At 36.1% G+C, this 13,649-nt stretch overlaps 1 protein-coding gene across 1 annotated transcript; it reads left to right on the plus strand.

Annotated features, from left to right (window-relative positions):
• The first annotated feature begins 388 nt into the window (after positions 1-388).
• LOC147069796 (uncharacterized) lies at positions 389-12,199 on the plus strand. Its single transcript, XM_085950561.1, has 7 exons — positions 389-672; positions 3,926-4,154; positions 5,310-5,726; positions 6,120-6,321; positions 7,892-7,978; positions 9,198-9,347; positions 10,970-12,199. The coding sequence occupies exons 1-7, from the start codon at positions 544-546 to the stop codon at positions 11,157-11,159; spliced, it is 1,404 nt and encodes a 467-aa protein (XP_085806687.1). The 5' UTR covers positions 389-543; the 3' UTR covers positions 11,160-12,199.
• Positions 12,200-13,649: the final 1,450 nt, after the last annotated feature.

The raw sequence follows: 13,649 nt of genomic DNA on the forward strand, positions 1-13,649 counted from the left end.
TTTTGTTTGAGTTGTATGTATGTAGGTACATAGATATAGTTTTTGTTCAACAGGTAACTACCGGGTAGTCAGTGACCTCATTATTATGATATTGATTTTATCAATGTAACTGCTGATGTTTAACTGAAAGAACAATATAGTGTATGATTTTATTAACAATTTATTATTACCTATGTCATGGCGACGTCATGTTACCTACTTCGAATATTTCTTTGCAACCTAAAATAATCATTTTTAATTGTCCGCTGGAACAATACAATATAATAAATTTATTTTCAAGAACAGGTCTGATTATAAATTATGTTCCTGTCAAAATTTAAAAATATCCTCTGATGAGAGAAGAAGGAATGCTACAATTGTTTATGGAATGTATACAACAACTAATTTCATTGTTTATGTGTACGTTTGACAGCAAACATGTCAATGTAATGTTTACGTGTTGTAATTATGTATGTTTTGCTTTCGTTTGTAGTAAATATTCACACAAACTATTTTTAAATTTAATCTATAAAGTCATCAGAGTATATTCTGTTTAATTCTACGATGAAAATCAAACAGATTTGCCGCGTTTGCTTGGAACAAGGCGAAATGAAGCCGCTATTTACAACAAATTGCTTGAGTCACATTCAAATGTCGTGCGCCGAGGCTATATTAAAGATATCAACGATTTCGGTCAGTATAGCGTATCATTATTAATCCTTAGATGTTAAATACGAAACAAATAATTTATCTGGCAAAAAATAGTCGAAATCGGTGTGGAAGAAAAACTTTCTATTTTATTAAAACTATCGACTGTACCTAGGTATATACTCGAAGAAATCATAAGTTAGACCAGGGTTTCCCAAACTATTTTCCGCGACCATTTGGAAAGGTTTTATACACTGCAACACATTTAAAGATCTTCTACTAAGTAGAAGTAAAATAAGTAAAACTAAAATAATTAAAGTATTGACTTAATATTGAAAGGCAAGTGATGATCAATCTCCACTGATGTTTATGACGTTAAGTATCTAGATAGGTCATGGCTCCCACAGGGGGGGCTGACAGGTCTGTAGCCTGGGGCCTAGGCTTACGGGGGAGGGCAACTTGAGAGATCGACCAGCCAAGTGAGATAAACACACATCACAAACATGCACTAATAGTAAAAAATGTCGCCTGCGGCGCTGTTTCACTTCAAGGATACTAACATTTAATAATGTGTGGTTTTACCATACTTACAATTTTTGATTATTGTCGATATAATTGTGCATATCAACATAAAAGTGGGTGTATTAAAAATACAGGAAGACCTCGACTTTCGCACATAATTGGTTCCTGAAAAGGTGTGCGAATGTTGAATGTTCGAAAGTAGAGGGAAGTAAAAAAAAAAAAATTGTGTGTATTTTGAAATATTTATTTATCAAGTAAATATAAGATGTTTAAAAGACATGTTTAAGTGGGGTTTGCGGGTGTTTCCCTTAAAAAATTATCAAGAGTTAACTCTTTGCCACTCTTCTTTTTCTTATTTTAAATAAAATATTTTAAATGGTAAATCATTAACTTTACAATATTGCTTCACTGCTGGCACGAAATGTAAAGTGAACCAATCTTTTAATATTAACGCAGTAAACCCAGGCTTTTTTATTTGATTACTGTAAGCAATTCTTTATCCTTCCCTTTCAATGCTCTGGGATTTTCTGGTTGATAAATTAACATTGGCATCAATTTTAAATCACCAGCCAAGTTTCCACCAAGAAGCAATGTCAATCGGATTTTAGAAGGTTTATGCCCTGGGGCAACTGATTCTTCCTTAGATAAGAATGTACGACTAGGCATTTTTTCCAAAATAAACCTGTGTCATCTGCATTAAATATTTTGCTAGAGGAATATTCTCCATCTTCAATAATTTTGGGTAATAAGGAAATAAATTATTTTGCAGCATCTTTATCCGCATCAGCCGATTTTCCAGTGAATTGATATAAACCAACTGTTACTTGCTTGAAAAATCGTGTTAGAATCTTCTTTTTCTAGCCTTCCAATCTTTGTACAAACTAAGAGCCTTCGCTTGAATAATTGAAATATTCAGAGGGACATCTTTTTGATGTTGGTCGTCGATCCATGATGACAAATATTTTTCCATTTCATCCATAACTATGCCGTGTCCTTTAGAAACAACCTTTAAAGATAATATATTTCCACAATTTTGAACGTATTCCTTAATTTTATTTTTCAAAATTGAACATATCGTAGTAGACCTGTTTGTATCATACGAACGTCCGATTGAAGCAAAAGATTCACCGCAATCAGAACGTCATGTGAAGTTTATAAGTCCTTGATTTTTTTTGTTCGTATCAACACTGCAGTTTTTCCGTTTCTCACTCATGTTTATAAATTTTTAGGGTGAAATATTTCAAATGAAGAAAATTAGCAAAACGCACAACATGACACGCCCGCACGCGCTTCTGCGCAAGCCACCTATCCTAGTTAACTCACAAGCAAAGTGACAGGTGCGAGCAGGATGCAAGTGACGCAAGAAATGCACTTGCTTGTGAGCGAGCGAGAAGGGGATATCTTAACCCCACGACCAGCGCGACGTTTTAAAAAAACGATTTTTTTTGAAATGTGCGAAATAGCGAATTGTGCGAAAGTCGAACGTTCGTAAGTCGAGGTCCGCCTGTACAAATAATAAAAATACCTTTAATTTTACCTCGAACACCATTTGGAATATGCAACTGTAGATCGTCACATTACCTTTAACCTTAGCGATAAGTAGGCGTCCCACCAAAGATCCTACCCTGGGGGCCCCCTTCGGGATGTGGGGGCCATGATCTAGGTACAGACTGAGGACCATTTTTTCTCACACCGTGCGCATGAAAAAGATGGGGTAGGTATATTGTTTTTAACTGACCGACTGACAAGTCTTGTCAGTTTAACGACAGTTGCCAAAATTGGCAGAACGGTTAGCTGCGCTAATAAATAACTTACAAAATAAACTAAGTGTTCCGTTAAAATTTCCGGGCTTGCGAAGTGTTCCATTGCAGAAAAAGTTTGGGAAACCCTGAGTTAGACAACTTGTATTTATTGTTTAGTTGACATAATTTGTCATCATCATCAGTCGGCTCCACAACCCTTGGCGGGTCTCGGTGTCCTCCGGAAAAGTTCTTCATCCTCGACGATTAAGCGCCGCCGATTTCCGTCGAACTCGGTTATTACAATCACGGAAATAGCGAGATCTCGGATATAACGAGGAAACATTCGTTGACATTTTAGTTTATGATTTTCTCTATACATTTATTCACTTTTTTAACGAGCTACTTATGGTGTTACAACCGAAATAGCTATCGACAAAACCTTTTTTAAAAAACCTGTAGAATTTAATATTTATATTTTCATTTCTTGTTAGGAGATATTTTTTTCAAACAAAAAGTCGCATTCGACCAGCGTGTGTTTTGTGAATAACGACGACGTCACATCGACGTTTTCAACATGTTGCAAACAAAGCAAGTTCTGAATTGGGTAAATGTGCCGCAGAGGTGGACATGAGATTTTACAACTTTCTTTTTAGACCAAACCAAACCTAATCTAATCTAACCTAACCCAACCTAATATTACCTCATAATATATAATTTTAGTTTTTGATAATGGTGTATGAAAATTTCAAATTTTCAATTAACGATTAAGAAAAAGGTATTATATATGGAATAAACTTTTCATAAAAAAAAATTTATAAAAGCTCGTGTCCACCTCTGCGGCACAATTACCCTGAATTGTTTTTATTTTCTATAAAAAAAAACAAGGGTTCTTGCTTCTCGTCTTCAGCATGTAGTAAAAAAAAAACCAAGCCATTTGTTTCTTTTGCGAGGCTATAACTCACCAGCTGTGGTTTCTAGGGAATTATCATGTTATCGTCAGGGTCTCTCAAATTATCATGTTACCGATGTTTCAGGCGGCTGAGAATGATGGGCTCCCTGAACACATATGCAAGAAGTGCCTTAGTAAATTGAAATCGGCTTACAAATTCAAAATTCTCTGTGAAGATTCCCACGCCAAACTCGTCAATCGGCAGTTTTCATGCAAAAGTAATGCTGAACGTAATAATTACGACAATGTTGAAGATGTTTCAACCGTAATAACCGATTTAAAAGAGGAAGAAAATGTATTTCAAAATGATGCAGGTAATTTCATATACCCCTTTCAATTTTTGAAAATACAGTCGTACTTGGTTATTACGATCTCGGATGTAATGAGGAAACATTCATTGACAATTTTAGTTTATGATTTTCTCCATACATTTATTCACTTTTATAACGATCTACTTCTCTGGTATACCGAACAAAACTGTTAATGTGTCGATCGTTTAAAAACAATATTTTCAACTCTAAGCAATAAAATCCGACCGGGCAGTTAACTAGACTGATGCCGCCGGAATCGGATTACGTTTATGACACTAGTTAAGTGTCTAAGTATCTAATTGGTTTTTTTGCCGACAACATTGAAAAAGTATCCACACATATGGTTGAAATTGCATGTAAAAAATCCAAGCTTTGTGAAGTCAAGAGGTACCTACCAGCGCCGGCGGCTCAGCATTTTATTACAATAAACAACTTCTTATGTAGTTTATAAATACCATACTTGTTTCGGGGATTTTTACGATGGTTTTCAGATTTTTTATGTTCTATGCTTAAATGGAAAGTGGCGCGAAAGATGTTATATAACGAGTAATGCTTATAACGAGCAAATTCAGTCGGTCCCATCTTCCTCGTAATAACCGAGTTCGACTGTATAATTATCCTGATTGCCAAAGTACCTAAATATCAATAACTTTAGATCAGGAGTTCCCAACTAAGCTTTAATCAGGAGCACATGTATAATCAAGGTAGGCATATCGTCGCTATAGGATTGGTTTGTTGAATATCTGTTTTTGTCGAAATCAACCTTTTAATGCAGAATGTTTTTTTGTATCTAAATGGACCAGAACCATCCATTTCCTTAAATTAATTTGTAATGAATACAGCATTCATATGCTCTAAAAATAACAATTTAAATACCTTCATGTGGTTAAATATAGGATAATGACATTTGTTTTTCATCTTCTGAACATTTGACATTTGGTCTATTCGACAAACCAATCCTACAGCGACGATATGGCGAGCACATTTTTTATCAATGAAACTTCCATAATATTAGTGAGTGGATACAATTCTTACAATAATTATTGTATGAATAACATTTTTTCATTGAATGGCACAGTTTTTTTTGAAAAATTAATAGGAAGCGAGGAAAATAATTGCACCACTGGCTACTTTTTTTGATTTTTAATTACCTTTCAGTATCAACTGCGCTGGAAGTCAAATATGAGCCAGACATTGACGATGCGTCAGAATTTCCCGATCTTCAGAACAGCAGTTGCGACGATGAAATGGACCATAGCAATAAGACTGAAAATAGCCTACAACCAATCATCAATAGCCAAGAGAATGTATTAGTAGACAACGGCACCGAGGACGTAGCAATCGTCGAGATGCCCGCGCCTAAAGTCAAGAGGAAGAAATTGAAGAAGAAGAAAAAGAAACTCAGGTGCAGGAGTGATGCAGCTAGTGCTGTTATGGACGGTGGATCCATTATGCCTGAGAAGACCTTTCACTGCGAGCCTTGCGATAAGTTTTTTTTGAGTAAATACACCCTGAAAAAACATGCGGAGGCGCACATTGCAGGGGAACCGTATTTCTGTGATATATGCCAAAAAAGTAAGACTGCAACACACATCTACTTTTTGTTATTGTCTATTCTTTGTTTACGCCGTTAAAAACGTTCACAATAATTATTGTTTGTTGTCATATTAAGTTTTTTAGGATATCACCGTGTGCTCTTTTTCCCTTTTTTCCCAACGCTTTAAGGAGCCCACTCACCAATGTGTTTTATTCGCAATATAACCGCTACCGAAAATATTGCGCTTGCATTTGATGCGAATTTTATGTTTGGCATCATACCAATGCGTCAGCTTTGCAACCATAGACTAAATAATTTTATGTCGGATCTCTACAGCCTACCTACACCCTTCGCCACTGGTACTAGTGTGGAGTATTCTTGAATATGAGTCCATTATCTGGAGTTCTTATGCTAATATGAATAATTTTTAGGCTTCCGTTCGGAGTATGCTCATAAGACAAAGCATTCAGAGAGGGACTCTCAGCTTAAATGTGAGATATGTGGGAAAGTATTCCTGCGTACGGCGACACTGCGCACACACCTGCTGGGGCACCAGGACCAGCTGCCCTTCCGCTGCACCCACGCTGGATGTGGGAAGGCCTTCCCAATCAACAGCCGCTTGCAATTGCATCTGTAAGTTTCTTTTTAGATACCTTTTAATTAAATTAGGTATGTATGATATAATGGCATAATTTTGTAGATAAATGAATATTTTTTAACTACGAGGGTGGGTCAATAATTCCTTAGAAAAAAGCATTAAAACAGTTTTTATTTTTGTATTTTTTTTTTATTTCTCAACATAATCTCCTTGGAGCTCAATACACTTGGTTAGACGTTTCTCAATTTTTTTTAAACCGTCAGAAAAATAAGTTTTCGGAAGGTCCTCAAAATAAGCATTTGTCCGATCGATGACTTCTTCATTTGAAAAAAAACGTTGTCCACTTAGCCATTTTTTTAAGTTTGGGAAAAGGAAAAAGTCACTGGGGGCTAAATCTGGCGAATACGGTGGGTGGTCGACCAATTCGAACTTCAATTCTTCAATTTTAGCCATTGATCGTAAACATGTGTGAACACGGGCATTGTCCTGATGAAAGAGGATTTTTTTCCTGTTTAAATGAGGCCGTTTTTCTTCAATTTTGTTTTTTAGCTGATCCAATAAAGATGCATAATAATCCCCTGTTATTGTTTTTCCTTTTTCCAAATAGTCAACGAAAATAATTCCACGTGCATCCCAAAATACAGTAGCCATAACCTTACCAGCTGATTTTACGGTTTTCGCCTTCTTTGGACATGGTTCGCCTTTCGCAATCCACTGCTTTGACTGTTCTTTCATCTCGGGAGTATAGTGGTGTATCCATGTTTCATCTACAGTCACAAAGCGATGAAAAAATTCATCCGGATTGCGTTGCATGAGCGACAACAGGGCTTTAGAGGCCACCACCCTATTGCGTTTATTGTCGACTGTGAGCAAACGTGGCACCCATCTTGCAGAAATTTTTTTCATGCCCAATTTGTCATGTAAAATAGAAATGACGCTACCTTTTGAGATCCCTGTAACCTCAATTATCTCACTCAACTTTAATCTTCGGTCACTTAACACCATATCGTGGATTTTATTGATCATTTCTGGTGTAGTCACCTCTACAGAACGTCCTGAGCGTGGTTCATCCTTTGTTGATGTACGACCACGTTTAAATTCATTTAACGAGTTATAAATAGTTGCAAGTGAAGGACCAGATATGCCGTGAACTAAATCCAACTCATTTTTTATTTCCTTTGCTGTTAACCCTTTTATATTAAAATGTTTAATAACAGCTCTAAACTCAATTTTCTCCATTTTTGTAAACAAGCATTTTTTTTTTTAAATGTACGAGAAACACACAACAACCCGACCAATCTGATTGAAACTTCGCAGCATACTGAATCGGTAGTGCCGCTGCATGAAAACAAACCGCTTACAGTACTAGTCGCGCCACCTGTCGGCTTTTCTAAGGACTTATTGACCCACCCTCGTATTATCTACTACGGCTTGGATTAGGCATGCTTTAGTTGAATTTTAAAAACTTACAAACACTATCTACCCATTGTAGTCAGTTCAATGAAAACAAATACGTTTGAGTGACAAATTTTATTAAATTAAATTAAATTTTATAATTTAGATTATGTACTTGCCTCGTTTCTCATAATCATGTTTTTTTTCCAGTAAAGTACACACAGACGAAAGAAACTTTATCTGCCAGTACTGCTCACACGCTGCCAGAGATAAGCAACAACTCACTGTACACATCAGGTTAGTGCCTATATTCATGATGAATTTATTGAACTCGTATGGCGGCTACTTGTCTATGATAAAAGAAACAGATATGTAAGACCTATTGTCGAACAAGAACTTCTAGTCCACGTGTTAAAACTGTGAACTAACATGCCACTCCTATGCAGTTAATCGTACTTTTGAAATAAGGAACGCCCTTAAATTTTTCATTTCATTTTACGCTTCCGTGGTGTACGGATCTATGAATTTACGTAATTTGATGCTTTTTATAATAAAAATATATATAAAAGAATCAGGAGTGATATTAAAATTATTATTAGTACACTTTTGGTTTAGTGCAAAGAAGAAAAGGAGTCTAAAAAGAGAGCCGATACATTATTTAAACACACTTCATCATGACAGGTACGTCACTGAGAAGTCTTCCATATGCGACTACAGCGGCTTCCGGTTATCGACGAGGAATTATTGTCGGACATAAGCTCTATGGTGGGCAATCTCAGTATCAGACTGTGAGCAGTCGGATAAAGCCACAGATTTTGTCCACACTGCCTCAAGTAAAGAACTCTAAAAAACTTTGGTTGACATCCTATCGAGGCAATGACATCATCATCAGCTTGAATCTATCCTCTACTGGATGAAGACCTCTCCAAGCTGATTCCACTTCTCTCGGTCCTGTGCGTTGCATTGCCACATACTTCCGCAGAACTTTCATCGATCCATAGGTCTACCTTGCGGACGTTTTGTACCTCTTGAATACCACTGGATGACTAAATTTGTCCAATGATTGTCCTTCTTTCGAGCTATGTGTCCAGCCCATTTCCATTTGAGATTTTTAGCAAGCTCTATTACATCGCAAACCCTTGTCTGTTCTCCTATCTACTCATTCCCCTTTTTGTCCTTTCGCGTTATGGCCAGCTACTCTAAGTTTCTGGATCTCTCTTTTACTTAGGGTCCATGTTTCACAGGCATATGTGATTACGGGACGCACACACTGGCTGGACACTTTGCGCATTAGGCACAGTGGAAGGTCACTTTTGAAGACATTATTCAGGCGGCCAAAATCACTCCAGCCTAGCTTTACTCTGCGAACAATTTCATCAAATATACATCCCTCTATATACGAAGCAATGTACCTACATATAAAATTTTCTGAAATTTCGGATTTGTGTCACTTTTGATTGGTCTACGATTAATTACGTGTGACTACTAACGAATCTGTTTATACGTGTTTTTTCAGGTATTTTCACACGAAAGAGAAAAACTTCCTGTGCGGAGACTGCGGAAAGACGTTCGTCTCCCCTCAGGCTCGGTACTACCATCTCAAAAGACACGAGAATATCCGGAATCACCACTGCCCGCACTGCGACAAAAGCTTTGTATTTGCCTTGTGAGTGAACATACAGTTCAAATTTATTTTATATATTATTATACATGACACATTACAAATTTGAAGCGTTTATGACATGACATAAATATTTATTGTTACCAATATTTAAATTAAAATACAGAAAATACGAGTAAAAAGGAAGGTGAACTAAGTAGAGCCTATCATATCGCACCCCCGCAACTAAACTGCCACAATCCAAAAAACGTCAAATAGAGAAAATCAGCTTCGAAGTTTTTACCTATCGCATTTTTGTACTGTGTTTTTAAAATATATCTAGATACTGAATGAATTTTACCACGTTTTTATTAGCTCGTATTCTTGTGTGTCCAGTACAAATTTTTTCTTGTTTGTCCAAATCTTGCAATCTATTTTTAACTAACTTCCCGACTAGATAGCGATTTGAAACTTTTAGAATATATCAGAACACGATGACAATGCATTCTTTTAATAGTTTTAGCCATCTTTAAGCATAATTGAATACATTTTCAGTTAATTCTGTTTTGTATGGAAAGTTATTTCGGAAAAAATTTGTAAAATGTAAAACACTATCATTGGTTGCTAAGGGGGTCCTGGCAACTAAATTATTAATATATACGTGCGTTGCTATGGAAATCAATATGAAATGTGAAAATGACATTTCAGTATTCTATATTTATTCAGTATTTCTATCAAGTACAAAAAAAAGTATTTAGTAATACATAGAATTGTCAAGTTTATATGATTCAACCGAATTTAAAAACGTAGTATATAAAAAGTTCTTTTTATCTTGTAATTATTTGACTTGAATTTGATGCCTTATTATATATATATTATATATATATATAATAAAATATATTATATATATATATATTGCCTTATTGGACTTGACGAATTTGGGCTTGTGGCGGTTTAGTTGCGGGGGTACGATATATCCTGGCCAGGGGTCCGCTTCAAGATTTGGGGGCTGAGACGATATTGTGTCCTTTTGCTACATTGTAGATTAATGTAACTAAAGGAGGCGCCCGGTAATCCGGCACCCATATTTTTTCACCTATAGGAAATTGCACAGAAAAATTTTTTATTAGTTTATATAAACATACGAAAAAAATTGGTAACATTGTTTACTTAATCATATTGATAATAGGTTGTGTCGCAATATCATGTTCAATATTCAAAACTTCCTCAGCAGTTCTGGAAGGGCACCGAACTGCCGAGCGATGCAAAATACCGGACTATTGGACCTGCCAGATTGGTGAACATCAGATTACCGAGCGCCTACTGTATTTAACAACTTTTGTGGAAGAAAACTTCAAAATTTAAAATGTGTAGATTGGTCCTTCTGCCATCTGACTATCGAGATGTACATACATCAAAAGCAATATTATATTATTTTTTTATTCATTATTAAACAGACACAAGTAGAAAAAATCCTAGAAAAAAGTTAAGCCAAGAACGAATTGAACCTCACAATTTTTCATTGTCCGGGTGACTGCTCTATCTCCCGAGCTACTGACCTAACTATGATTAATTAAATCTTATATATACGTACCCTTAGGTATTACAAATATCTTCAGTATACTTAAAGACCGTGAACCATTCTTCACATTAAGCGTATTACAAAATCACTTTTTCTTTTGTTACAGCGGTCTACAAGAACATTTAGTGACCCACACGGGAGAGAAGAGATTCCCGTGTTCTCTTTGTGACGCCCGCTTCAGCAGAAAAGCCCACAAGGAAAAACACGAATCCAGTCTACACGGAATTAACCGTCCTGCCGTCAAGAGATTACCTGCTCCGCTTTCAACGACTAATCCTCCCGCTCAGACTGCGTGAATGTTCAATCGCAATCTCTCAATCACACTCAAGTTAGCGAGCAGATTATAGTACAATTTACTATCCTTATTGTATCAGATCATGTACGCATTTAACGTTGAGCCAAGAGTCTTTTTAAGTATGCCTCGGCGACACATTATTTTTCCCTGAAAGTCATTGATTTACTTCATGCGAACAATAAAAGTGCCCCTTGTAAACGATCCTGCTGAAGAAGGATTGGTTAGTCAATGAGGTTTGAAATCTTTTGCTGACTATGTACAGTTTGAACTCACCTGCTGCACCAATTTGTTGACACTTCATTGGCTGCTTACTGCCTAATACTAATAGGCACACTGTTGAACGGCTCTGATGGTTTTATTAAGGCCTTCAGCTCACGAGAATACTCAAAAAAACCAGACTGAAACTAAAATTCCAGCCAGTATCTAGTTTATGTATCTCCCAATATCAGTGGATTCGATGAAAAATCATATTTTCTTATCAAAATTGGTAGCACTGAACTGAACTGAACAAGCAATAAGTCAAGATGTCAAAAGTTAAAGACGGGCAAACCGATTTTTAATTTAAAATTTGTGGCAGAAGTTGAGAAATACTCCTGCCTGTATAATTACAGGCTGCCAGAATATTCCCGTAAATATATTACGGATAAAGCTTAGAATGAAGTAGGAAAGACGATGTGTTTGACAGTTTGAGGTAATGCGATTATCATTGCAAGTGGGTTTCAGTAGCGCCATGTTCGAAGCATCAGTCATTGCCCAGTTTATGAGTTCCAACAGCAGCCAGTTCGTCTGATTTAGTTTCTCCATGAGCGAAGGCCTAAATGTCAAAAATTGTATATGCGTTAAACCTACATGAAGTTAGCTAAAAGTCTATCCTATAATATGGTAAATCAATAAAGTATGTTTGATTTTCTTTCACTGAAAATCGTTGCGATACTCACAATTTGTATAGGTATGTATTTCTGTGAAATTATTGATAGCCATAGGAATATTTTTGTAAATTATATTATTTTTGATGAAATAAACATTTGTACAAATTACGTATTACTTGGTTTTATTTATCCAGTCCACGTTTGATAGAGTCATGCAACCGAAATTCGATGAATGGAATCATGCAGGTTTATTCAAAGAGCCCCAGCCATTACCATTCCGATAGTGAGCTCGCTTTAGAAGTATTTAAACCTGTCAAGAGTCTGAACTTTTGCCAGTTCGTTTATTATGGGGAAATCTGAATTAGGACAGGTGCTAAAATATGCATTAATAAAGAGATTTCATATAAAATGTATATCTTTATTTAATATTCAAAAATCTTACATGTCAGCATTTGATTAAATTCTGAGACTCCCAGATTTATTTACATAATAAATATAATGCCTATAAACAAATCACCCCTTCGGGCACAAGAGTGATATATCCTTTTATGCTAGAGACATATTACCAGTGGTGAAGGGTGAAGGTAGGCTGTCTAGATTCGACATAAATAGTGCACGCTACACTTTGTCAGTCATACTTATTTGTTTTCATTGAACTAAGAATAAAATTTTACAGATGTAAGCAATCTTCAAAATTCAATTAAACCCTGCCTAAACAGCAGCTTAAAAATCGGCCTATAGTGTCATGGGTCCCAGGTTCGAGTCCTGGGTCTGGCAAGTACACATGGTTTTTCAATTTGTGTATTAGTCCGAGTATGGACCTAATAGGTTGAGCAAGTGGCTCACATCCATTTTTCGTAAAAACGAAATCTTTTAATACAAACCTCCACTCTGTGGAGGCCTATATGATTTTATTAGTATCGGACATGGTCGAAAAAAAAACACTCATAGTGGAAGTAGGCTTTGGAGATCTGACAAAAATAGTTTACAGTTTGTCAATCAAATTTATTTGTTTTCATTGATTTAAGAATACAAATTACTGGTGAGGTAAAATATTGCCCCCCAGCAAATTACTCATTCGGCACCAGAGATTTCCCTATTGCGTCAAACTATATAATAAAATACTTACAAGTAATAATATAATATATTCAAAATGTTAAAGAAATATTATTTTCTAAGCATCAATCTGCTCTATAAATGTGCACTATTTATGTCAGATCTCCACAGCCTATCTCCACTCTCTGCCACTGTTGGCTGACTCGCATATCTAAACTTGCCACAACTGCAATACGTCGAATATGTCGGCGCTCACAAAACACCGCTGCACACTGCATGATTGCAACCTTTTAGTTTGAAAAAACATCACACGTCGCATGCAACAAATTTCACATGACATGCAGCAGGTATCATCCCATAATGTCACACTTCGTCATTCATTTTGGCTTGCCGTGTGTTGCGCACAGTTTTGATTTATGACTATATCCCAGTCGAGACGATTTTCAAAGTGTGACTGGGCTTATGTATCCCTTCAAACAATACAAAATACTACATAAATATAAAGAAATGGCATTTTTTATCGTGGAATCTTATGGAACATTTGAGAACAATACCTACATATATAC

The sequence above is a fragment of the Rhyacophila brunnea genome, unplaced genomic scaffold (genome assembly GCF_057557595.1).
Source record: "Rhyacophila brunnea isolate RB1 unplaced genomic scaffold, BYU_Rbru_1.0 scaffold_23, whole genome shotgun sequence".
Lineage (NCBI taxonomy): Eukaryota > Metazoa > Arthropoda > Insecta > Trichoptera > Rhyacophilidae > Rhyacophila > Rhyacophila brunnea.